The 27,656-nt window shown below is 46.4% G+C and overlaps 1 protein-coding gene across 1 annotated transcript in view; it reads right to left on the bottom strand.

The window, feature by feature from the left end:
• The window catches only part of LOC128845636 (unconventional myosin-X-like), a 253,086-nt gene that overhangs the window by 161,677 nt on the left and 63,753 nt on the right, over window positions 1-27,656 (bottom strand). Inside the window, exons 4-8 of the mRNA XM_054044498.1 lie at window positions 19,209-19,396; window positions 18,657-18,791; window positions 10,253-10,377; window positions 8,504-8,517; window positions 593-677 (exon numbers count right to left, since the gene is read on the bottom strand). Coding sequence (XP_053900473.1) covers window positions 593-677; window positions 8,504-8,517; window positions 10,253-10,377; window positions 18,657-18,791; window positions 19,209-19,396 — 547 coding nt within the window. The remainder of the gene's footprint in view (window positions 1-592; window positions 678-8,503; window positions 8,518-10,252; window positions 10,378-18,656; window positions 18,792-19,208; window positions 19,397-27,656) is intronic.

Genomic DNA, 27,656 nt, shown 5'->3' with positions numbered 1-27,656 from the left:
TCCGTCTGCCAAACATTCTACCTTGAAAAATCTCTGCTGCCTGTTACTCCCTCTCTTTAAATCCATCCACTGGATCCCTCCTGCCTTCTGTATCAAGTTTAAGGCTCTTCATCCTCCCCTTCAAAGGCCTAAATAATTTAGCTTAGCTCTGTGCACTCCTCTCTGTTTCCCCTTTGCCATGCAAAGACATCTCTCTCCCACTTTCTCTTATGCCTGGAACTCCCTTTCCATTCTAGTGCAACAGAAACCCACTCTCTCCCACTTCTTTTTTGGGAAGGCTAGCAGTGTTTATCAACCACCCGAAGTGCTGTTATTTATTTTGGAAAGACTGCCACCCCGCTCCTGCTTACTGCTCCTGTTTATACAAGGATCACATTAGCTCTTTTTTGCCACAACATTGCACTGTAAGCTCATATTCAACTGCTTGTCCATTATGACCCCTAATCCTTTTCAGAGTCACTGCTTTCTAGAATACAGCACCCCATTTTGCAGGGTGGCCTGCACTCTTAATTTCTAGATGTACAACCTTGTATTTGGCTGTATTAAAATTAATTTTGTTTGCATGGGGCCAGCTTACCAAGAGATCAATTACCTTTCTGCTCCCCACTGACACCAGCCAGCAATGCATAAAAGATGTGGTAGTTCCGCTCTCCCAGGTTCTGGTGCACAACTCGATTCTGAAATGAGCACAAGAGGACAGCAGATAGCAAGTGAAATCCACATTAGAATTAGAATTCATGGTAGTGAAGAACATTGAGAGTGCAAGGCCCTCAGGGAATCTCTAAGGCCAATGCAAGCAAAGCAGTAACTGGGGCCTTGAGGGTCTTACCACCCAAATCAATCTCACACCAAAACGTGCTCTTGTTGCTACTGCGCATGTGCAAATTTCTCTGAACTCAACTATTAAACATGAGTAAGGTGTGTGCAGGAACTGAAGTTTCAGTGAGGTCCTTGCCCTTAGCCCTTACCTCAACTGAGTGTTCGACCTTCCTAAGTACACTTACTCAGTGCAGGGGTTCTGCAATAATGTGTGAGATTAGAGCTCTGGTTGACAGGAGCAAAGTGCGCAGGAAGTCCCTCTCATCCAGATCCCAGGCTCGTTTGTCCATATCATGGAACCCAGCCTTTATTTATAATAATAATAATAATATATGGAGATATACCTATCTCATAGAACTGGAAGGGACCCTGAAAGGTCATTGAGTCCAGCCCCCTGCCTTCACTAGCAGGACCAAGTACTGATTTTGCCCCAGATCCCTAAGTAGCCCTCTCAAGGACTGAGCTCACAACCCTGGGTTTAGCAGACCAATGCTTAAACCACTGAGCTATCCCTCCCCACAATCACTAAATGACATACAGGTGGGGGGGTGTACAAAAAGGAGGGCAAATTTACAGAAGGGCACATTTTGACATATAGGGAGACCTCAGCAAAATGTATCTAGCCAGAGGTGCCATTTAAGGAGGGCAGGGGAGCATCTCCTCCCCCCCACCCCCGAGTTTCATAGCATAGCGGAATGCAAACAGGAAAGTGAACCACTTCTCCGTGCTCTCACCAGAGAAGCCAGAAGCCCTTAGCTGTGGTCTGAGAAGTTGCTGCAGGGCTGTCCCAGAGGAACTGGACAAGCAGCTCCCCCCACCCTGGCTCAGGTTTCCTTGGCTGTCAGCTCAGTGTGAGAGACCAGGAGAGCTGACAACACCACCACCCCTGCAGCCCCAGGATCAGAGGGGCACTCAAAGCAATTCATATGGGTAAATAGGTCCTTGTTACCCATCTGATAGGATGAGAGCCAGGAGAGAGCAGTTTCTGAATAGCCTTGGCCCAGAGAAGGGACCTGATGAGTGCTGATCTCTTTAAGTCTCTCCACAAAGCTGATCAATGTTATTTTCAGTATAACAGTCAGTGCTGATCTTATACAAGTCAGCTGCGCCTGATGGAAATCAGAGGAAGTTATGGTACATACCTCTACTTCTCAATCAGCAAATAAAAATGTTTTCTTTCTTGAATTAGCCTATGTACCCCTGGGACTTTTTTTAAACAATTCCTGGAGGGCTCTTAATCCTACCAGGTTGTTACAGCCTTGGAACAGGTCTCTTTACTAACTTCCTTAATATACGAGTATGCCCTTGAAGTGACAAGGGCAAATTTTCTTAGTATGATTTAAGACATATAGGGTTATATATTATATTTTCATTAAGAAATGGTTAAGAATCATCCAGTTGAGCCACTGCAGATACAGACTCAGGAGATCTATATCACATTATAGAATTGAACAGTTTCCAGAGGCTAAAACAGGCTTTTAGATCAGTCATTTGTAAATGCAAGTTCAATTTTTAAATTCATTTTTATGTTTTAATCTTTACATCTTTAGTAGCTTGAACTGAAGTGTGTTTTCATTTGTGCTGGAGAAATATCAAATGCACTGTATAAACAGATTACAATGTTTAAGACTTTATAATTACTGAGTAACTTAATAAGAAAAGAAAACCCATTGCTTTTGAGAAAAGGTGATAATATTTTTATCTGCTGAAAATACACCTTCAGGTGTCTTAGAGCTGATAGGAAACTCAAGTTGGCCCATCTATTGTAATATTTTCTTTTCAATTATCACTTTAAACGCTTTTCATCTTTCCTTTTTTAAGCTAGTGCCAAAACAAATGTGTTCTGTAATTTATTAGTTATTCCACGTTTTAGAATGATTGAGGGGAACAACTGCTTTAGACTTCATCGCTTTTTAATGAGAAATCAAATATACAAATTAAGAGTGCACTTTTTTTTGCTTATAATTTTTTAGAAGGTAATATAAATGAAAATAAAAGAGTATGTGGATATTTCAGGGTGATTGGTGTGAAGCTGTAAGGACAATGATATTGAGCAAATACTCTGCATGAATTTTATTTAAGGTTATTAGTTCTTGTATTAAGGTTCCAAAACTTATATAGGAAAGTAAATGCAAAGTAATGCACATTGGAAAACATAATCCCACTATGCATACAACATGATGGGCTCTAAATTAGCTTTTACCACTCAAGAAAAAGATCTCGAAGTTATCATGGATAGTTCTCTAAAAACATTCGTTCAATGTGCGGCGGCAATCAAAAAGGCTAAAAGAATGTTAGGAACCATTAGGAACGAGAGACAGATAAGACAGAAAATATCATAATACCTCTATATAAATCCATGGTAGCCCAGACCTTGAATACTGCATGCAGATGTGGTCACCCTATCTCAAAAACAATATATTGGAATTGGAAATGGTACAGGGAAGGGCAACAAAAATGATTAGGGGTATGGAACACCTTCTGTATGAGCGGAGATTAAAAAGACTGGGACTTTTCACCTTGGAAAGAGATGACTAAGGGGGGATATGACAGAGGTCTATAAAATCTTGACTGGTGTGGAGAGAGTGAATAAGGAAATGTTATTCACATAACACAAAAACTAGGGGTGACCCAATTAAATTAATAGGCAGTAGGTTTAAAACAATAGGAAGTACTACTTCACACACTGCACAGTCAACCTCTAGAGTTCAAAAAAGAACTAGATAAGTTCATGGAGGACAGGCGCCTCAATGGCTCTTTAGCCAGAATGGTCAGAGATGCAACACCATGCTCTGAGTTTCCCAAGCCTGTTTGCCAGCAGCTGGGAGGGGACAACAGGGGATGGATCACTTGATGATAGTGTGTTCTTTTCATCCCCCCTGAAGCACCCATTGGCCACTGTCAGAAGACAGGATACAGGGCTAGATGGACCATTGGTCTGACCCCATATGGCTGTTCTTATGATACCTCAAGGTTTGGGATTGTGAATATCTTGCTGTATTATCTCTTTATTGTTCTAAACGTACATATCAAAACTTAATATATGGCTTTAATTGTTGTTTGTATATATTTTGTCTTTCTTTATATAGGAATTAGACACAGTGCTTCTGTCAGCTAATTTCTAAGTTATCTGGAAAAAAAAAAAAAAAAAAAAAAAACCCTAGAGTTTTCAGGTGCCTAAGTAGCCCCTGGAATCACAGTTAAACTTGCCCCCGCTACCAAAATCTGCAATGTGGCCCTAAATATAGCCCCAAGATTTCACCACTGGTTCCAAAAAGGTCACATTTTGATAGTTAATGGAAGCCTATCAAGAGTTGCCCACCCTTTGGTTTTCACCTCTGCCCAAGGAGGGCTCTTATTGAGGAGTACTGGTACAAATATAGCCCTTAATCCTAGAAAATCTTCACTATGGGCGTTTTTAATCCCCCAGACAGTACCACTGAACTGGACTTCCTGCATGAATGAAAACTGATGACATGGCAAATAACTGACAAGATGAGGCCCTTGAGTAATTATCACTTGACTTAGGAAAACGTACTGTAGTGTGGCTAACAAACAAAACTCACCACCAGTTCCCAATTTTAGAAAGGCACTGAGTACATTACAGGGAAAGAACAAAATATTTAACATACTGTTTTTAAAATGTGTTTCATTTTTAATGCTGATCTCCTTCACAGAATACATCCCAGACACCACCAAAAAGCCACATTTAGGGGAAAAGTTATTCAAAATATTTCCATGCACAATGCATTCAGAAATATTCATTTTTAAAAATAGCATAATGACTTTGAGCTGTACAGTCATCTTCCTTACCTTGCTGGTTTGATCACCTCACTGCTCCCTTTGAATCCCTTTGCAGGTTCCCCATCTCCTGTTATATCAGATTTAAACAATATGTCTTCTCCTTCAAGATGCTAAATCTGCCCCTCTGCTTATCTACCCTTGCTGAAATTTGTTGATTTGAACAGACATCCATTTTGTTGTTCCTTTCTCCTGATCTCAGTATACCTGTCAGCTCCCTGGGGAACAGACTGTCCATTACAGTATGTATGGAAAGTACCAAACCATATTATGGGCATTACCACAAATAATAATTTGAGATACTTTTATTTTTTACATTTGTATTGGACATTACTTATGATAAAGTTTTCCTGACTAACTTATTATGAAAGAGAAGTAGTGATGTCAGTTCAAATTGGGTTCTATTTTGCATTTACAATGGGGGTTCAAACTCCTTTTTGTTGTTGTTTTTTAAAGACAAAACAGTGTATCCACCCCAAACTTTGAGCATATGATCTCTGAGAAAACTTGAATTTTCTGAGGATTTAAAAAAAAAAAAAAGCTGTTAATTAGTTTAAGTACTAATCAGTTAAAAATTGGTTTTAAAGAAAGAAACTCATGAAAACAAGTATCTCTAAAGAATCTCAGGATTTTTCAGGCACCATTAATTTGAAAACTACAGGCTGTATACAATCACAAACGTGTACCTAGTAAGAATATCAGGGTCTAATTAGAATTATATTATTTGTTAATTAACAAAAGAAATTAGCATCATTTGTCATAACAAGCTTTCTGTGCTGCATTTAGCCAATGGAGAAAATGTTGTAACATCCATTCTCTAGTTCAGTATGCAGATGCCTTGTTGAACAGTTTAGGAGAAGAATACAACGTGCCTTTTGCCATAGCCCACCTGTAACATCCCCTACAGCTGAAGCAGAGCATTAATATGGAGCACAGGGAACATGTTTTGCATGTCACAGTCATTCATGTTACACTGAAGAAGATTTTCAACAAAGGAATGGCTACTTCGATGAATACAAGGATTTCTGTGAGATCAGTTTTCCCCAAATATGAGCACGTGCCTAAGAACATAAGTACAGCCATACAGTGTCAGACCAATGGTCTATCTAGCCCAGTATCCTGTCTTCTGGCACTGGCCAAAGCTTCAGAGGGAATGAACAGAACAGACAATCATCAACAGGGGAGGGATAGCTCAGTGGTTTGAGCATTGACCTGCTAAATGTGAGTTCTATCCTTAAGGGGGCCATTTTGGGATCATAGAATCATAGAATATTAGAGTTGGAAGGGACCTCAAGAGGTCATCTAGTCCAACCCCCTGCTCAAAGCAGGACCAATTCCCAGCTAAATCATCCCAGCCAGGGCTTTGTCAAGCCGGGCCTTAAAAACCTCCAAGGAAGGAGACTCCACCACCTCCTTAGGTAACGCATTCCAGTGTTTCACCACCCTCTGGGGATCTGGGGCAAAAATCTGTCTGGGGATTGGTCATGCTTTGAGCAGGAGGTTGGACTAGATGACCTCCTGAGGTTCCTTCCAACCCTGATATTCTGTGATGCATCCTGTTGCCCATTCCCAGCTTCTGGCAAACAGAAGCTACGGACGCCCAGAGCATGGTGAACTTATCTAGTTCTTTTTTGAACTCTGTTATAGTTTTGGCCTTCACAACATCCTCTGGCAAGGAGTTCCACAGGTTGACTGTGCGTTGTGTGAAGAAATACTTATTTTGTTTGATTTAAACCTGCTGCCTATTAATTTAATCGGGTGACCCCTGGTTCTTGTGTTATGTGAAGGTGTAAATAACATTTCCATCATCACTTTTTCCAAACCAGTCAACCTTTTATAAACCACTATCATATCCCCTCTAAATCATCTCTTTTCCAAGCTGAAAAGTCCCAGTCTTATTAATCTCTCCTCATATAAAAGCTGTTCCATACCCCTAATCATTTCTGTTGCTCTTCTTATCTTTGCCAATTCTAATATGTCTTTTTTGAGATGGGGCAACCAGAACTGCATGCAGTATTTAAGGTATGGGCTTACGATGAATTTATATAGCGGCATTTTGATATTTATTGTCTTATTAGCTGTCCCTTCCCTACTGGTTCCTAACATTGTTAGCTTTTTGGACTGCTGCTACACATTTTGCAGATGTTTTCAGGGAACTATCCACAATGACTCTAAGATCTCTTTCTTGAGTGGTAATAGCTAATTTAGACCCCATCATTGTACATGTATAGTTGAAAGTATGTTTTCCAGAGAGCATTACTTTGCATTTATCAACACTGAATTTCATCTGCCATTTTGTTGCTCAGTCACTCAGTTTTGTGAGATCCCTTTGTAACTCTTTGCAGTCAGCTTTGGACTTAACTATCTTGAGTAATTTTGTATCATCTGCAAATTTTGCCATCTCACTGTTTATCCCTTTTTCCAGATCAGTTATGACTGTGTTGTACAGCACTGGTCCCAGTACAGATCCCTGGGTGATACCACTATTTACCTCCTCCATTCTGAAAACTGACCACTTATTCCTCTTTGTTTCCTATCTTTTCCCCAGTTACTGATTCATAAGAGGACCTTCCCTCTTACCCCATGACAGCTTACTTTGCTTACGAGCCTTTGATGAGGGACCTTGTCAAAGGCTTTCTGAACCCCTAAGTACACTATATCCAATGGATCACCCATGTCCACGTTTGATGACTTCCCCTGCCCCCCAAATAATTGCAATTTATTGGTAAGGCCTGATTTCCCTTTACAAAACTGTGGAGAAAGGAGGAGAAGGGGTCAAGGTTCTTTGGGATAGAGGTGAGGGTGGAATTTGTGGAAGGAGGTACTGAAAGGCTGCATTCCTTTTGGGGCAAAGTTTAAGGTTGTGGAGCATTGTAGATGTGTATTAAGGCCATGCTAGTGATGAGTTGGGTCTCTCCCAGGATGGGGGACTAGAGGACATGTGCTGTTGGCTGCCTTACCTTTTAATTTCCTTGCTGTTGGGACTGTGTATTAGGCAGGTTACATATAAGCCATCCTTAACTGACTCACAGCATAATCTTTTAGTGCAATAAATAATGCAACAGCACAAATGTGTTCCATGTACTTTCCTAACTTCAAAGGGTACTTAAACAAGGACCACTGGCAACTGAATCTCCCTGGCTAAGTACACCCATCAAAATGTGCCCTTTGAAAAGCTAGTAGTGACTATATTAGTCAAAACATTCCTTCCTTACTCTGGATGAAAAACAAGGGGGCAAAAAGGTAGGGGAGGGTCTTGCCATACCTACCAAAATAGGCAGCCATAGATCACTCGACCAGATGGTGGACAAATTTTGATATGGCACCATTTCTGAGAACCTACTGGTAGAGTCTGCACACACTCTTAGAAGGAATGAGCCTCATATCAGCAGCAGCTGCTCCTGGTCTAACTACAGTAAAGTGCCTAATCCACACGCCCTCCAAAATCACAGTCACTGCAGAGTACAGATTATTTAGGAAGAGGGTAAAATCCCTTTAAGGAAATGGCACTGAAGGAACCGGAGCCACTAAATGCCATGGGCTGACCTCACGGCCCCCAGGCTGCAAGGTTAGCCAGGCAACAAGGGAAGAGTTTGAAAGGCCCTTTCTCTGAAGCAGAGCATTAAAACAAAGCCCTCCAGGAACAAACATCCTTCCTCCTGTGTCACTGGTATTCATTTGGAATGACCGGAAAGAGAACATTATCAACAATATCCTGGAGATGTGATGCGTTCACTGCAGTGACTGGACACAGAGGTAGCACCGTCTAACCGAGAAGGGGCAGCCCTGCTTGGACGCTGCCTCAGGGGGGAGAGAGGGAATGGAGGGGCTCACAAAACTGAGGGAGGGTGAGGAGATGCACCCCCAGAAACAAACTACTCACCTTCTCCAATAAATCTGAGCATCAGGTTAAGGGGGAAACAGCATTCAAGTGACCTCACAATCTGATTTTCCGGTGACTGCCAAAGAATTTCCAAGCCCCATGAGAATTAATCCAGTGCCGATGTAGCGTAGACACTTACTACAGTGTTGGATGGGGCTCTTCTGCCACTGTAGTACATCCACCTCTCTGAAAGGTGTTAGCTTGGTCAACTGAAGAACTCTTCCATACATAGTGCTGTCTACACTAGGGCTTACGTCAACAACTATGTCTCCCAGGGAATTTTTCACACCCCTACACAACATAGCTAGGTCAACCTATGTTTTATATGTAGACCAGGCCTCAGGCTATAGGAAAGAGGCACTGAATGGCCATGAGCATTACTTTCAGAATAAGAGATTTAAGAAAGAGAGTGGAAGCAAGGTCAGGCCCACCACAGGGCCTGTGGCAGAGCAGAGTACCCCAGGAGAGGCAGAGATCAAGCCCAGGGTATCCAGTGAGGTCACAGAAGCTAGAGCTTCATAGTTTTTAAGGCCAGAAGTGACGCATTATAATAATCTAGCCTGACCTCCTACATAACACAGGCCAGAAAACTTCCCTAGTAATTTTTGCCCCAACTTCTATTTGAGATGGAGGAGCCTTTACCTGCAGAAAGTGGGAGAGGAGAGAAGAGCAGAGGAGAGGCTGAGCTGTCACTCTGTCCCAACTGTTTTTTCTTTTCTTTTTTGAAAACAGCACCAGCAACGGCATTGGACAAGGGAGAATTACTTTCAATTGTCCTAAGTACCTGCTGCTCCCCTGGAAGTTAGTGGGATTTGCAGTGCTCAGCATCTTTGAAAATCAAGTCACTTATTTAGGTCTTTTACCTTTAGGCACCCAAGGTTAGCCTTGGGCAAGTCACTCAAGCCAAAATTTCCCCCACAATAAATCACTAACTTGGCTGCCACCTGACTGTGTGGGCCAGATCCTCTGTCAGGGCCTCTTTGTGCCATGTAAGTGGCACAAAGTGCTTTAAAGCAGCCAGAGATGGCCTGTGGAGCACTCACCACGTAAAATAACTCTCTGCTGATGTCCAGCTGCCTTCTACCCCAGCTGCCCACCCCCAAACCCAGTGTGATGGGAAAGGGGAGGGGACGTGTCAAAGCCATTCCAGCAGTGGGGATTGCGCAGGAGCAGACCTCGACTCTGCTCAGTCCTCTCCCAGCATATCTTAGGGTTGCCCCTGTGCACTAGCACCGGGCAGCTCTTCTATCAGGGAGCTGCAACTGGCTTCCTACAGCTGCCATTGTTCCTTATATCGGAGTGCAGCTTGGACATGGAGGATAATGTCTTCTTAACTCCCAGCCTGGGCTTGGCTTTTGACCGCAGCTCCCGAGAGAACATACACAAAAGGGAACAATCCTTTGTTGTTTTCCAAGGGAGCAGCATGAACTAAATGATATAACAGGTCTACTCTACTACAAACTTCTATGGATTAAAGTATTCATGATATTTTGGGATAGGAACCTAAACTTGGTTCCCATCTCATGCATAGATATTAAGGGATCTATAGATGCAGGGAAGGATAAAGTAGTGCAAACTCCTCAGGGCTCACAGAGTAGACATGGCCTTACCTGTTCTAAGGAAGATACAAAGAAAATCACACCATTACAGGGAAATTTGCCCACCCATTTTCAGCCTCCACAGGCTCCTCCCCTCTTTGATGTGTGTGTTGGAGCAGGAAGGGGCAGAGGTGGCAAAAGGAAAGGATACAATCGGTGACTCGCCCTCCCTGGATATGTCCATGATGGGAGAAGTGCAGCTGGATGAACTTGCCAAAGCGGCTGGAGTTGTTGTTATAAACTGTCTTAGCGTTTCCGAAGGCCTCCAGGATAGGGCTGGGGAAGGAAAACAATCATGGACCTGAACAGCAGCACTAACACCAGTGTGACTCAGGCAGGATTAGCTTTGCAGCAGGTGCATTCTGCCATCTCAGTATTACATTCACCATAACACAGACTGGAGAAAACTGCAGGTAAAATAAGCTAGGCAGAGCTGGAGGGGAGAGGCTGGCAGTGTTGGCAAGAGGCAGCTATAACACACTACTAAATAGGTGTTAAACACTGGGATTGAGATTAGTTAAATCAGACCCAGGTTCATGCGGGCATTCAGCACTAGCACTGTTTGGGCCCATCTCACATTCAAAACAAGTCACCCTCCTGGCTCGGCCTTTATTGCAGTTGGAGCTAGAGGAGCCAGGACAATAATTTGTTAATAGGATGCACAATACAACTCTATGCAGTAGAGGTAAACTGGGCTCTTGTTGCCCAAGATTTTCAGAAAGGTCACCAAAGTTTGGGGCAAACCCCTGTCTTAAGAAAACTGCCCTGAGATCTTTAATGTCCATTCAGCATGGAAAAGCCTCAGTTGTTAAGGTTTCAGGCTGAAGATCCACACACACCAACCTGCAGGGACTCAGGTGGTCTAGTGCAGGGCTGGACAAACTACGGCCCGTGGGCTGCACCCAGCCCATCGGACCTTTTAATCTGGCCCTCGAGCTCCTGGCGGGGAGCTGGGTTGGGGGCTTGCCTTGCTCTGCGTGTGCAGCAGGTCCGCAGGGCTCCCAGAAACAGGAGCAGCCAGGGGACTCTGCTCGCTGCCCCCGCCCCAAGCGACGGCTCTGCAGCTCCCATTGGCTGGGAACCACGGCCAATGGGAGCTGCAGGTGCAGTGCCTGTGGACAGGGCAGCATGCAGAGCAGCGTGGCCCTGCCTCCAGAAGGGGGATGGGACACTGTTTCCAGGAGCTGCTTCAGGTAAGCGCCGCCTGGACCCTGCACCCCTAAGGCCCCCCCAACCCCGCACCTCAACCCTCTGCCCCATCCCTGATCACCCTCCAAACCCTTTGATCCTAGCCCAGAGCACCCTCCTGCACCCCAAACCCCTCATCCCCAGCCCCACCTCAGAGTCTGCACCCCCATCTGGAGCCCTCACCCCCCCACACGCCCCAAACCCCTGCCCCAGCCGAGAGCCCCCTCCCGCCTTCCAAACCCCTCCATCCCAGCCCAGAGCACCCTCCTGCACCCCAAACCCCTCATCCCCAGCCCTACCCCAGAGTCTGCACCCCCATCTGGAGCCCTCAACCCCCCCATGTGCCCCAATCCCCTGCTAGCCCTCCATACAATTTCCATATAGAGATGTGGCCCTCAGTCCAAAAAGTCTGCCTACCTCTGGATCTAGCGGGACTAGTCCCAACCCTTGTTCTCACACTACCCCTGTCTGCAGCCTTGGGCAAGCCACTTCTTTGCCACAATTTCCCCATCTGAAAATGGGACGGCATAACTACAACACCGTGAGGTGGAGAAGATTACATGTTTTCAAACAATCACAAAGCGAGAAATATATATGCTAAATTAATTTGCTTTGTACAGATCAATGACTGAGATGGCCATGCTGGAATATGAACCAGTGGTTCTAGAACATTTATGCTGTTATTTACAATTGGAATCAAGTCCCAATTATACTAAGTGCTTTCCAAGCATGGAGGAAAACATACTCCCTATGTATTTCAAACCTCATGCTGAGAGCACTATGCCAACTCAGGAAGAATATGCTCCCAATTGGATTCAAGTCTTAAACCTTCAGTCTGATCATGAAATAAAAAAAGCTTGTCTTGTTTTAAAAACCAGCTTTCCTGATCAGCCTCAGCTGGTTCAAACTGGCAAGACAATGTTGGGTTATAACTGCAGTGAGCTGCTTAGAGACTTTGATTTTGCTCAGCAGAACAATATCAATTACACTTCAAGGGGAAAAAGCCAGTTTCATTCAAACAGGCAAATTGGGACCAGGATTAGAATATTCCATTTAATAGTTTAACCCAGTGGTTCTCAACCAGAGGTACATGTACCCTTGGGGAATGCAGAGGTCTTTCAGCAGGTATATCAACTCATCTAGATATTTGCCTAGTTTTACAACATGCTACATAGAAAGCACTAGTGAAGTCAGTACAATCTAACAGGTTTCAGAGTAGCAGCCGTGTTAGTCTGTATCCGCAAGTACTCCTGTTCTTCTTAGTACAAACTAAAATGTCATACAGACAATGACTTGTTTATACTGCTCTATATACTATACACTTAAATGTAAGTACTGTATTTATATTCCATGGTAAAAATGAAAAAGTAAGCAACTTTCAGTAATAGTGTGCTGTGACACACTTGTATTTTTAGGTCTGATTTTGTAAGCAAGTACTTTTCAAGTGCAGTGAAACTTGGGGGTACACAAGACAAATCAGACTTCTCAAATGGGTACAGAAGTCTGGAAAGGTTGAGAGCCAGTGGTTTAACCAATAAAGATTAAAAGTTCAGTGGGGAAAACAAAACACAAAGAAAAAGTCAAGGCCGCATTGCAGGAATGCTCTGTAAAAGTTTATATTTAACACTAAAACTCATTGTGATTTTTAACAAAGAGGATTGCATTATCACTCTGAGAAATATTTTTTTGAATGTGTGGATGATGCCCATAGTCTCATCTGTGCAGTTTCAGAGACAAGCAGATCCAGGATTATGAAAAAGTTAAAAAAATAATTATGACCTACAATGTTATTTGAGATCAAATACTGCTGCAGTTTGCAGAAAATAGCAGGTTGTCTTGACTTTGGACAAGGTTAGCTATGTGAAGGGAGTGACACTGAAATGCAGGGAATGCTTTACAGAATCTCAAGCCCTATCTTTATACTTTATTCTTTGAAAAACAGTCTTTAAACAAAGGCAAAAATGAAATTATTTGTACTGCAACAGCACCCAGACAGCCCATGCAGGACCAGGTTCCTCTGTGCTGGGAGCTGCACAAACACATCAGGAGGTGTGGTCCCTGCCCCAGATAGCTTACTATCTAAGTCCTGATCCTGCTAACACTTACACATGAGTAACTTTACACACAAGTAGTCCCACTGGTTCATCGACACCGCACATGCACAATATTACACACATACATATTTGCAGGATCAGGGTCTAATCTGAAACAAAATGACCATGACAAACAGAAGGGGAAGGGACGACATGGGTGAGGATAATAAGGTCACATGGTTACCACAGTTACATCGTGTAGGTTAACTACCAATTTGACAATTCCTGGTGGTTCTAAATAATCTGAATTTAAATAATAATAGTAATTAAATCAAATCAGCTCTCTCCAACTGCAGCAGCCCCAAGCGCTCACTGAAGAGCTGATTTCTAGCAGGGATTATGGCAGAAGTGGATCTGGAGGAAGGATTTGAAGGAGCAGAGGGGAGTGGCTATACAGTTTAGCTCAGTGAGGCATTCCATGCATAAGGGGCAGCATGGAAAAAGGTGCAGAGGCATTTGTGGGAGAATGGACAAATAGGCATTTAAGGCTGCCATTATTAGTGAAGCAAAGAGAATGGGGAAGGCAACACAGTGAGAGACAAGTGCAGAGATGTATATGGAACAGAGTTGTGAAGGGCCCTGACGGTGTTTGCATTTGATGCAGTGGAGAACAGGAACCCTGTGCAGGGCAGGAATTCAAAGGGGTGAGGGTGACAGAGTGACAGGCTAGAAGGATGATCTTAGATGCTTCATTTTGAAGGCACCAGAGATGGATGACAGGCAGGCCTGAGCAGAGCAGGCAGCAGTAGTAGTAAAGACAGCAAATGAGAAGGGTCTGGAACCAGAGTTTTAGCTATATGGAGAGAAAGAAAATATTGGATTTTGGAAATGTTGTAAAGGAAGCAGCTGCAGAATTTAGACATAGGCTGGATGTAAGAGGTAAAAAGAGAGCAGTCAAAGAGGACTCCCAGATTACAGACCTGAATGGCAGAGAGGACAGTTGTATTGTCAACAGTGACAGAAAACAGCGGGAGTGAGGACGGTTTCAGAGGAAAGATCAGAAGTTTGGCTTTGGCCATATTAAAAAGTGGACAGTGAGAAGTATCCTGGAGAAGATGTCAGAGAAACAGACAGAGATATGGGACTGACTGAAGGAGACAGATCAGGAATGGAGAGGTAGATCTGTGACACATTAACTTAGAGATGAGAGCTGAAGCCATGGGCGCAGATGAGGTCACCCAGAGAGAAGGGTAAAGGGAGCAGAAAGGAGTAGGGCCAAGGACAGAGCACTGTGGGACCCCACGAACAGTGGGAGAGGGAAGGAAGAGGACCCACCGAAAGAGATGCTGAAGGTGCAGCCAGTGAAGTAGGAGGAGAACCAGGAGAGGACGGAGTCACAAAAGCCAAGGGAGGACAAAATGTCACGAAGGAGGGTATGATCAACAGTGTCAAAAGGAGCAGAGAGATCGAGGAGGATGAAGATGGAGTAGAACCCCTGAGAAAATAAAATAAATATTAGAGAAAACATCAACAACCTGTTTTATGCACCTTTAAAATCCTTCTAGCACTAGCTTTCTTTCACGGAGGAAGGATATCAATTTAACAAAGAAGCATCTTCACATAAAAATCTCAAAACTTGCTGAAGTTTCAATAAACAAGTACAAATATTTTCATACATTTTCTCTGTCTTGGAAATCAAGTCTCCTGAAGAGACCAAGCAAGCAAGACGGAAATGTGAGAGATACGTTAACATTTCTAATGAAGAAGCTAAAATAAGGGGACGCGGCAAACAAGAACACCACTGAAACTAACCCAGTTGGGCTAAAAGAGTTTTCAGAGACTGGATTTCTGGGAAAAATACAAAGCATGAACTTTCACAAAAAGCAAGTAAACAAGATTACGATAACATTACACCACACAGGAGAACCTTTAATATTATGAGCAAGTCTGAGCTGAAATTTAACAATAGCATTGCTGGCTTTCTGTATACGTTAGCCCAGTTCCTCAGCCCCACTAAGATCATTCGGTGCCACTGGAGTAGCATAAAAAGTGACCTTAAAGCAGTTTTCTGGGTGCTGCTGAGAATTCCCCAGCCCTGTAGGCCTCAGGCAGAAGGGTATGACAGCCATTTGGAGGCTAGAGAGGGTAGAATAATAGAATCATAGAATATCAGGGTTGGAAGGGACCTCAGGAGGTCACCTAGTCCAACCCCCTGCTCATGGCAGGACCAATTCCCAACTAAATCATCCCAGCCAGGGCTTTGTCAAGCCTGACCTTAAAAATGTCTAAGGAAGGAGATTCCACCACCTCCCTAGGTAACCCATTCTAGTGCTTCACCACCCTCCTAGTGAAAAAGTTTTTCCTAATATCCAACTTAAACCTCCCCCACTGCAACTTGAGACCATTGCTCCTTGTTCTGCCATCTGCTACCGCTGAGAACAGTCTAGATCCATCCTCTTTGGAACCCCTTTCAGGTAGTTGAAAGCAGCTATCAAATCCCCCCTCATTCTTCTCTTCTGCAGACTAGGGTAGAGCTAGAATGCCTCACACAACACTGAAGCTCAATCAGGAAAAGGGTCTCTAGAGGGCATTCTAGCTGGCACAGGTTAGAGAATCCCGGTAACTGATTTAATTTGAGCTGGAGACTGGATCAGCTCCCAGCCAAGCCCCAGGATCACAGGAAGCACAAAAGTGACTTAGAACCACCTTTTCCTCTGTCCCCATCAATAGCAAAGGTTTGGGGAGACAGTTCACCACAGTAGAGGGGTCTGCATAGGTCTGTGGCAGATTCACCATATAGCATGGAGCTCAGCACAGCTGAGGACTGTTCCCATCATATCTTGTCTGGGGCTCGTTCTAACTGGCTACCAAGGAGAAGTAAAGGAACCACTAACAGGAGACTCAGATTTTTAAGGCCATAAGGGACCATTATGATAATTTAGTCTGACCTCCTACATAATACAGGTCACAAAACCTCACCGAGGATTCCTGCACTGAGCCCATTACTCCCTGGGGTGGGGGAGGAGGGGGACTAGGACAATCCCGCCCCCACTCCACCCCTTCCCCCAAGCCCCCACCCCGCCTCTTCCCACCCCTGCCCCGTCTCTTTCCTGCTTCCGCCCCCTCCCCCAAGCGACACCGGGAGCTGGCGGGGCAGGCTGGGGTTGCTGCTACTGTTTCCCACCGGTGAGTGCGGACCTGACCCCCGCTGCCAGCGCCAGGCCCCCCACTAACTGCCTGGGCCAGTCTGGCCCTGCGCATGCTAACCCCGCCCCCCCAGGCTGGCCTCGCACCCCCCGCAGGACATGCACACAGAGCCATCCCTAGGGTACAGCGATCTGGGGTGGCCGCCACGGGGCCCCCCAAAGCGCGGGGCCCAGGGTGACCGCCCCAATTCGCCCTACCCTAGGGACAGCTCTGCTTCTGGTTGAGCTACAGTGCGTCTTTTAGAAAGAGATTCCCAGGCTTGGTTTAAAGACCAAGTGATGGAGAATCTACCACACCCTGAATAAGTTGTTCCCGTCGTTAATTACCCTCCTTGTCAGAGATGTGTTCCTTATTTCTAATCTGACTTTGTCTAGCTCCACTTTCAGACGCTAGATCTTGTTATGTATTTGTTGGCCACGTTAAAGCGCCCTCAGTCATCAGAAATCTTCTAGGCCATGATCAAGTCACCTCTTAACCTTCTCTTGGATAAACAAAACATATTAAGCCTTTCAGTACAAGGCAAATTTTCCAGATCGTGAATCATTCCTGTAGCTCTTCTCTGAGTCCTCTCAAATTTGTCAACTTTCTTTTTAAAGTCTGCACCCCACAATGGGACGTACCATCCAGTAACAGTCTCACCAATGCTGTATTCAGTGGTAATCACGCTTCCCTACTGCTCGATATTCCTCTGCTTATACCTCCAAGGAGAGTAGAGAGCTCCCACCTTGATCTCATGCAGCATGGGGAATCTAATGATTATACATTAGTCTTATTATTCATATTGCAATTTCTCCCAAAGGCCTAGGATGGATGCACATTATGCCAGGCACTGCACAAGTAACAAGAAACACTCCCTGTCCCAAACAGCTTACAATCTATTTAAAGACAAACAACAAGTATCTGTAACAAATTGAGGTCACAGAGGAAGCAAGAAGAGGGTAGCAGCAAAAGGGACAGAACGTTACACAGACTCACTGCAGGCACAGTTAAAAGATTTAAAAGACAAACAGACTTAGGGTCTGAGTGATGTCAGTTATCCCTGCTAGCCACCTGCCCAGCCATTACCATTTGGCAATTTACCATAGGCCCCATGACAGAGGTGGGTCTGAGGACAGGGTACTGGTTTTACAGATTAGTTCGGGGGGGGAGGGAGGGGTTCATGCATAAGGGCAGGCATGGAAGAAAACAGTACTGAAGTGCCACAGGCCCACAGAACTACAAAGGGCTATTTGGGAAGCAGCCACTGTACTGGCCCTTTACAAGGGGCCTGGACTTCCAGAGTGTGTGTTTCTTACATTGTCCCTGCTTAATACCATCACTGTTTAGATGTGCCAATACCAGCTGTGAAGTTCCGTTCTTTTCTATTCAGGTTCTTATACAGCGCTCATCACTGTGGTACCTGAATGTTCATGCTTCAGAGTTTGGCGCTCAGGTTTCAGCTGGCCACCTTCAGGGACAGGAAGGGATTCCTCCTCCCACCCCACCCCCATCGTAATCTGGCAGGTTTTTTAATCTCTTTCCTATGAACCATCAGGAGCGGCCACGGCTGGAGATGGGACACTGGATGGGGAGGGCCAGGGCTCTGAGGTGGCACCGAGCATTCTCCCTCAGGGGCTTAGCTGACTGGTTTTTGCTCACATGCACAGGATTTAACTGATTGCCATATATGGGGTTGGAAAAGAATTTTCCCCCAGATCAGATAAGCAATGATCTTGGGGGGTGGGGGGAGATTCGCGTTACTTTGCAGCATGTCACTTGCCAGGATTATCTGTGTATAGCTCATGTAATCATTCCCCTGCCATTGCAGGGGCCTGGAGTGCTGATGCACCTTGGTCCCTCCTATTCTCTGTGGGTCTCATTTCCATTGTTGGGTTTAGTGTGCGGGTGCTGGGTGATGGCTAGTGCTACACAGAAGGTCAGACTAGATGATCTAATGGTCCATTTTAGCCTCAAACTCTATGATTCTATCATTCTATGCCTTCCAGAAGTTAGTTGTTCAGTGAGGTGAAAGGGCTGTTGTGTGATAAAGGTCACACAGCTGCCCCAGCCATACAGGGCCCTTCTTACCCCTGCAGACACTGTCCCTGACTGCTCACTGGTTGTCTCTTCCGTGAAGATGAACTGTACCTGCTCTCCAGGATGGCTTCCTCCACGTGAGTGCTCTTCTCAGATGCAGGGCCCCCTAGAGAGTTCTGGCTCATAGCTGACAGGAATTTGAGCAACAACTTGGTGCTCTCGGTCTTTCCAGCTCCACTTTCTCCGCTGTTAAGGAACAGACATGATACATTCACAAACCCAGAACAGAGCAAGTGACATTCTCCATTCTCCCTGGGTGGGACAAAGTGGGTAAGGAATGGTGCCCCTAGCCTCTGTTTGTCGGAGGTTGGAGATGGATGGCAGAAGAGAGATCACTTGATCATTGCCTGTTAGGTTCACTCCCTCTGGGGCACCTGGCATTGGTCACTGTCGGTAGACAGGATATTGGGCTGGATGGACCTTTGGTCTGACCCAGTCTGGCCGTTCTTATGTAAGTGGTCTGTAGAACCAAATGTGGGGCATCTCCACTACTGCAGGCGTAGGAGAGACAAGGGGTAGGAACACAGGTGCCATCGTACATAGGATGGTGGGAGTGGGGAGTGTAATACAACTAGGGGGTTAGCTGTATGTTTAGTCTCTAACCTGATCAGAACACACTGGCTGTCGTGACGCTTCCACAAGCAGCAGTAACACTCATTAGCAGTGGCAAAGATATGGGGCGGCAGCTCACCCAGGTGATGCCGTCTGTACAGGTCCATGGCACTCGCACTGTACAGACCAGAGATGGGTTTGTATGGATTTACCGATGCCAAGATGGAACCAATGTTCGTCTGAGGGAGAAAACAAAATATAGTGAGAAAATCAAGTACCAGAAAAGACACCGACAAGCCAGGACTCTGGAATGATTAATGGTGGGAGTGGGTGAGCCTGAGAGAAGCCACAGAGCCAAAGCCAATGGCCTCCCAATACAGGGAGGAGGAGAGGAAACAGACCCTGAGGGGAGGGTGCTGCAAAGTCAGGGGTGGGGGGAGGAGGAGCTACAATTTTACTGCTCCGCAACAAAATATTTTTGTTTGACTTGTTGTAAAGCTTTTATTTAAAGTATTTCAAAATATGGGGCCAGATCCTCCCCTGAACGCACCTGCTTTGACTGCACTTGCTCCTGACAAATGGAATCAAGACCAAAAGGTGATTTAGAACAACCTTTGCCACTCTCCCACCCAGATCCTGTGCTGAGTGAAGATTACCTGGACCTGTCTAGCCCATAGAACAATAATGCCAGAGTGACACACCCTGTCCCCAATCCATGCAGATCAATAATAAAGCCCAAGCACAGCCATTCCTATCCCTGCATAACTCCTTGCCCTCTGTGCATTCCTCCTGCTCTTCCTGTACTGTGGTTTCTCATCTTGGGCTGCACGCCCCCAATTCCAAACATCCACATCTTCAGCTCAGGTGTAACCAATGAATTTCTCACAGTGCTGCTGGTGGTACATTTTGCCACCAGAGGACAGCATTCCACATCACTGCCAAACAACAAACTGCAGACACCAGGAGTTACGTAAACCCAAGAGCAATCCGTGGTTTCTCCCTGCTGCATGTAACATGTGACAGGTTTCAGAGTCGCAGGCGTGTTAGTCTGTATCCGCAAAAAGAACAGGAGTACTTGTGGTACCTTAGAGACTAACAAATTTATTTGAGCATAAGCTTTCGTGGGCTACAGCCCACTTCATCGGATGCATAGAATGGAACATATAGTGAGGAGATGGAGGCGACCGTGGTCCTGAGTGAGTAAGTCGGGGAGGAGAGGTAACATGACCGGTGCATCCACCAACAGCTCCAGTAGCGTGGTGTACCAATGTTGTCGAGGCCATGCTGGAGCTATCAGAATTACCTTTGCCCCCTCCCTGCGGACCTTGAGCAGGACCTTGTGCCTGAGAGGGAATGGGGGAAAGGCGTAGAGCAGGCAACCTCTCCAGGGTAGCAGGAATGCGTCCATGAGGGAGCCTGGGCTGCCACCCTGGAAGGAGCAGAACATTGGGCACTTCCTGTTGCGTTGGGTGGTGAACAGGTTGACCTGGGGAAACTCCCACCTTTGGAAAATGAGGTGTATGACATCCAGCCGGATGGACACCCGTGTGTGCGGAAGGACCTGCTGAGGCCGTCCGCCAGCGTGTTCTGAACTCCTGGTAGATAGGATGCTTCCAGATGACTGGAATGGGCTGTGCAGAACTCCCAGAGCCAGTGGGCCTCCGGGCATAGGGGAGAGGAACGGGCTCCACCCTGATTGTGGATGTAAAACAAGGGGGTGGTGGTGTTCATTAGAACCACTGTGCACTGGCCTTGCAGTCGGGCCTAGAAGGCCTGGCAAGCAAGGAGCACCGCCCTCAGCTCCTTGATGTTGATATGTAGGGAGAGCTCGTCCTGCAATCACAGGCTTTGTGTCTGGAGGTCCCCCAGATGCTACCCCCATCCCAGAGCCGACGCATCTGTAACCAGGGACAAGGAAGGCTAAGGGTTGTGGAAGGGGACTCCTCTGCACACCACTTGGGGGTCGAGCCACCAGTGGAGGGACGTGAGGACCTGCCCTGTTACCGTGACCACTGAATTCAAGCTGTTGCGCCCCAGGCAGCAGGCTGATGGGAGCCGTGCCTGCAGCGGTCTGAGCCGGAGCCTGGTGTGCCGGGTCACGTAAGTGCAAGCAGCCATGTGGCCGAGAGGACTCAGGCACTCCTTGCTGTTGTGGTTGGGAATTGCTGGGGGCTTTGAATTATGTCCGTGATGGCTCGGAATAGGGTCTCTGGCAGAAGAGCTCGCGCCTGAACCGAGTCTAACACTGCCCCGATGAATTCTATTCTCTGGGTTGGTTCCAAGGTCAAGTTCCCCAAGTTGAGGAGGAGACCCAGCCGCTTGAACGTGCACCCGACCAAGCGGATTTGGGACTGCACCTGTGCCCTGGTGCAGCCCCTGAGCAGCCAGTCGACGAGGTAGGTATACCTGCATCTGCTGGTGACAGAGGAAAGCAGCCACGACCCACATGCACTTGGTGAACACCCGGGAGGCTGTTGAGAGGCCAAATGATAGGACAGGGAATTGGTAATACTTGTGGTTGACCACAAAGCATAGGAAGCGCAGGTGTGCGGGGAAAATCGCTATATGGAAGTATACGTCTTTCATGTCAAGGGCGGCATACGAGTCTCCTGGATCCAGGGAAGGGATAATGGTGCCCAGGGAGACCATGAGGAACTTCCAACTTTACCATGAACTTGTTGAGTCTGCACAGATTTAGATTGGGTCTGAGACCCCCTTTGGCCTTTGGGATTAGGAAGTATCAGGAGTAGAATCCCTTGCCCCTTATCTCCTCAGGAACCTCCTCCACTGCTCCCATGGTGAGGAGCGCCTGCACCTACTGGATAAGGAGTTGCTCGTGAGGGGTCCCTGAAGAGGGACTGGGAAGGAGGGTAGGAGCAGAACTGAAGAGAGTATTCCTCTTCCACCATGCAGCAGACTCAGTGGTCTGAGGTTATTTGGGACCAAGCACAGTAGAAGTGGCGATACCAGAGAACAATGTATGTGCCACCGAGTACATAGTGTACAGTGAGGCTTGAAAAGAGGTCCATGCCACTGCCTTGCCCTCCTCCACTATGGCTCCAAACTCCTCCCTGGACTCAGTTGGCACAAGCTCCTTGAACTTGAGCATAGAGTTCCAGGAGTTGAAGTTATACCGGCTGGTTGGCAATCCTGAGCTGGAGCCCCCCCACGTTGAGTACACTTTGCATCTGAACAAGTCCAGGTGTTTGGCCTCCTTGGACTTGGGCGCTGGGGCTTAGGGTTAGAGGGCAGAAAAAGAGGCACTGGGTTTTCACTGGAGTTTCTTTAAACTCTCTACTCCTGGGGGAATTTGTGTGTGTGTCCATATTGTTACAGACATCCTTGCTGACATGTATTTTGAATTAAATTACCAAAATAATTGTAACTGGCGTGATTATGTAGTATTATTTTAACAAATAAAATTAGCAGAATTTTAAAATACTGTGCATAGAATTTTTCATTTTTTGGTGCAGAATGCCCCCGGGAGTAATAGCAGTGCTGTCACTTCCCCGCATGTTGTGTTTATTTATGTGTCTGATAATTTTGTTCCTTACTAAAGTTTCAACCAATCTGCCTGGTACAGAAGTTAGACTTACTGGCCTGTAATTGCCAGGATTGCCTCTGGAGCCTTTTTAAAAAATCCGGCATTATATTAGTTACCTTCCAATCATCTTCTATAGAGGCTGATTTAAGCAACAGGTTACATGCCAGAGTTAGCAGTTCTGCAATTTCATCTTTGAGTTCCTTCAGAACTCTGGGGTGATGAGTTTAAATACTGTTTAATTTACCAATTTGTTCCAAAACCTCCTCTACTGACACCTCAGTCTGGGGCAGGTCCTCAAAACTGTCACCTACAAAAAATGGCTTGGATATGGGGATCTCCCCCACGTCCTCTGCAGTGAAGACTGATGCAAAGAATTATGTTAGCTTCTCAGCAACAACTCTGTCTTCCTTGGGTGCTCCTTTAGCACCTCAATTTTCCAGTGGCTCCACTGACTGGTTGGCAGCTTCCTGCTTCTGATGGACTTTAAAAAATTGCTGTTAAGTTTCTGTGGTTTTAGCTAGTTGCTCTTCAAATTCTTTCTTGACCTGCCTTATAGTTTTACAGTTGACTTGCCATAGTTTATGTTCCTTTCTATTTTCCTTAGTAGGATTCGACTTCCAATTTGTAATAGGATGCCTTTTTGCTTCCAAATGCCTCTTTTACCCTGCTGTTTAGCCATAGTGGCATTTTTTTGGTCCTCTTACTGTTTTGTTTTTGTTTAGAGTATACATTTACTTTGAGACTTTATTATAGTATTTTTAAACATTCTCCATGCAGTTTTTAGGCATTTCATCCTTGTGACTGTTCCACTTAATTTCTATTTAACTAGCTTCCTCATTTTTGTGTAGTTCCCCTTTTGGAAGTTACATGTTAATGTAATAGATTAATGAGGTATGAAGAAACCTATTAGAATTCTTTGAGGGTGTCAATAAACATGTGGAGAAGGCTGATCCAGTCCATATAGCATACCTAGACTTTCAGAAACCCTTTGACAAGGTCCCTTACCAAAAGCTCTTAAGCAAAGTAAGCAGTCATGGGATAAGAAGGAAGGTCCTCATAGATCAGTAACTGATTAAAAGATAGGAAACAAAGGGCAGGAATAAATAGCCAGTTTTCAGAATAGACAGAGGTAAATAGTGGGGTCCCCCAGAGATCTGTACTGGGACCTGTGCTGTTGAACATAGTCTTTATCTGGAAAAAGGGGTGAAAAAGTGACGCAGCAAAATTTGCAGGTGATACAAATTTATGCAAGGTAGTTAAGTCCAAAGGTGACTGCAAAGAATTGCAGACTGATCTCACAAAACTGGGAGATGAAACTCGGTGTTGATAAGTTACTCCTGAGGGCATTCTTCACCAAAAAATTAAAAATACTGCGCACAGTATTTTAAAATTCTGCCAATTTTATTTGTCAAATAAATGTGGAGGCTCCAGCATGGCACTGGGGAGCACAAGCCACTGGCTGAACAGAGGTGGGAGATCACTGAGCAGTTCCCCCCGGCACACAGACTCAGCGGTGAGGCTGCACCCAACCCTAACTCAGCGCAAGGACTGGGCCTGCCCCAGAAACATCCTAGAGCCCTGCCCCTCTGTGCCAGGTGTGGGCAGGCAGGCTCAGCAAGGCAGGATCCAAGTGTGGAGGGGCTTAGTGAGGGGAAGATCCAGACAGGGCCGTCCCTAGCTATACTGGGGCCCTATGCAGCCCCCCACATGGGGGGGGGGGAAAGAGAGGCAGGCTTCTGTAGGGGGGTGCGGGCCCCAGGTCTCCGCGGGGGTGGGGGTGGGGCTGCCTTGGGGCACGGGGGGGGGAACCACCCCCCCAGCATTCACCAGCAGCGCGGCTGGGGCTGGGTCGCTGGCGCTGCACTCTCGCCACCGGTGAGTGCAGCCCCCGCCCTGCTGCAGAGCTCAGGGGAGTGGGGGTGGGGCTGGGTAGGGGCGGAAAGAGGCAGGGTGGGGGCAGAGCAGGGGCAGGGGTTTTGGGGAAGTGGGTGGGATGGAGGCGGAGCAGGGGCAGAGCCCTGGGGAAGAGCCAGAGCAGGGGCTGGAGCAGCACACAGCTGTGCAGGGCACCCCAAATTTCCTGGTGCCCTATGCAGCTGCGTACTTTGCGTATGGGTAAGGACGGCCCGGGATCCAGATGTGAGTTGAGAGGGTTCTGTGTGGGGCAATCTGGGTGCGGGCAGCTCAGTGGGGGATCCAGGTGCGGGGGGATCTGGATGCACATGGGCTTGTTGAGGGGTTCTAGGTGCAATGGTAATGGGACACTGCAGGGGGTCCAGGTGAAGGTGCTTGGGGCTCAGCAGGGGAGTCTGGATGTGGGGAGCTTAGTGGGGGCGGGGTCTAGATGCTGGGGGAGTGTAGCTCAGTGGGGTGGGGATCCAAGTGCAAGTGGTTCGTTGGGTGGTCCAGATGCAGGGGGAGTGGGACTCATCAGGGGGGTTCTGACTGCAGGGATGGGGTAAGGGTCGGCGGGAGGGTCTGGGTATGAGGGGGTCTGGATACATGGGGGTTGGGCGGATGGTGGAGCAGTTCCCAGTACAGTCATCCCTCCCCCTTGCAGCTGAGAAGTGATGGGTGTAGGAAGCACGGGGGGGGGCAGTTTGCAGAGCTTCCTACAACCAGGGGAGAAATCTTGGGGTGGGTCTGATAACTCCGGACGCTTTGCAGGGGAAGAGGAAGTCCTGTCCTCCCCATCCCAGCCAAGACTAGCAGCTAAGCCCAGCACAGGGTAGGAGGCACCAGCCAGGTCTTCCCCAGTCCCGACCCCCTGCCCCAGGAGTGATTTACCTCTCTGCCGGCTGTCCTAGATCTATCTGTTGTTTCCTGTGATCCTGGGGCTTGGACTCTCAAGTGAGTCACCCCGCTTCCTCTGGTCAGTTTGGGACTATGATGAGGTAATGCTCACCTGACTCTGAAGGGGGGGGGGGGGGGGGGCGCGCAAAGCCAAGAGGAAAGAAAGAACATGATAAAAGGGAGAAATGGTTGCCATGCGCTCTCTCTCTCTCTTCCAGCTCCATCTACAGACACCACCACCAAGCGACTAAAGCGCTGATCAAAGGGGAGAGTCTGGCTGAAGGGCAATCAGCCAGCCTGTGATGAGACGCATCTAAGTTTGTAAGGACACTGAAAGTGTTAAGAGCAGCTTAGAATGTGTTTTGCTTTTATTTCATTTGACTAAACCTGACTTGTTGTGCTTTGACTTATAATCACTTAAAACCTATCTTTGTAGTTAGATTTATTTGTTTATTCTACCTGAAGCAGTGCGTTTGGATTGAAGCATGTCAGAGACCCCCCTTGGGATAACAAGACAGGGGCATATCAATTTCTTTGTTAAATTGACAAACTCATATGCCCACTGCAAGCTTATAACTGGACACTGCAAGATGGAGGTTCCTAGGGTTGTGTCTGGGACTGGAGATATTGGCTAGTGTCATTCGGTTGCAAGTATCTGGGAGCAGCTTACATGCCAGAGGCTGTGCGTGACCAGCCCAGGAGTGGGGTTCTCACAGCAGAGCAGGGGAAGGCTGGCTCCCAGAGTCAAGGATTGGAGTGACCGAGCAGATCACCGGTCCAGATAATATGAGAGGGGAACATCACACACAGTAATTTAGTTAGCTAATTCCCTGGGTGCATGTCTGCTGGACTGTCTGGTTTATGGGGCTTATTTGTGTTTTAATTAGCCAAGTATTTCTTGACTTCCTCTCAATTGGCAGTTATTTTAACAAGATCTTTCTTCCTAATTTTTCCAGACTTTTTCTGGTTGAAAAGGTATTTAGTATCTCAACTATTTCTGAAACATCATTAATTGCATCCCTTGCCTCTTACAACCCCCCTCTCATATACCAGGCATAACCCTGGGAACCAGAACAGAGAAATGATACTGGAGAATGAGATACGGCAGAGGATGAACAAGAGGAAGAGTCAGACGATCAGAGTTATGAGGAGAGGGTTAGGGAACAAGGTTGCTATTTTTATGATTTAAGTGATGTCAGTGTGCCTGACACTACTCAAAGCACAAACAGAAAATGAAGAAAGGCCCTGCCTCAAAGGTCTTAAAGAATACAGAAAAGGAAACGGAGGGGATGTGGTCAAGAAGTGAAGGCGATTGGCAAAGAGCTGCTCAAGAGGGTAAAAGGCTGTAAACTAAAAGGGCAGGAAGGGTGGGGGAGACAAGGGCTGCCAGAGAAAGGTCTCTACACAGAGAATACCTTGTGTGGGACTGGGTCCCAAAGCCAGCAAGACAAGCACAATGCAAGACAGTAGGTAGAAAGGCCACTGTATTATGAGAGACAGAATTTGCAGCCTCCTTCAAATCCCAATACAGACAGGCGACTTTCCAGAAACCAGGTCACTTAATTGATCATTTACTGGACTACAAGGTGAATACAGTCTTGTTGCCTTAGTGACAGTTGCTAGGCAACACATTTGGAGATTCACATTTTACTGTCACACTCTGAAGAGCTTTGGGCACAGGTAAAGCACAGTGAGCCCCTTTCAATCTCTTTTCCTTAAACCCTAAAGGAGTCTCCTCAAAAGCATGTTTACCCCATCCTGCACCTCTTGTCCTGTGTGGGGGTCACTCCTGGAAACTCCTTGGCTGGAGGTGCACCAGAGAACTCCATCCCACAGGGTTTAAAAGGAAATTCAGAAACCATATCTATGTGGCAGGGGCTTTGTGTAGTCATCTGGGAGAGGGACCAGAGCCAGCCCATAACAGACATTACAGAACAGTAAGGGGGCAGAGTCTGGCAATAGTTGCTGTTTCTTGGTTCTTTTCAATGATGGATCATATCTGCCCTAGTTACTTGAGATACTTGGGCCACAACCTATGTTCACCATTGAGAAAGGATGGGTTCTGGTCATAATTTGAACTATTCAAGATTTATTTTCCCTATGGTTAGTGCACTTCAGGTTACATATCTGCTCCGTGCACCTAGGTCTAGAGATTTTTCCCT

The sequence above is a fragment of the Malaclemys terrapin genome, chromosome 11 (genome assembly GCF_027887155.1).
Source record: "Malaclemys terrapin pileata isolate rMalTer1 chromosome 11, rMalTer1.hap1, whole genome shotgun sequence".
In the NCBI taxonomy this organism is placed as follows: Eukaryota; Metazoa; Chordata; order Testudines; family Emydidae; genus Malaclemys; species Malaclemys terrapin.
Note: the sequence above shows the minus strand (reverse complement) of the source record. Positions and strands in the feature narration are given on the sequence as shown.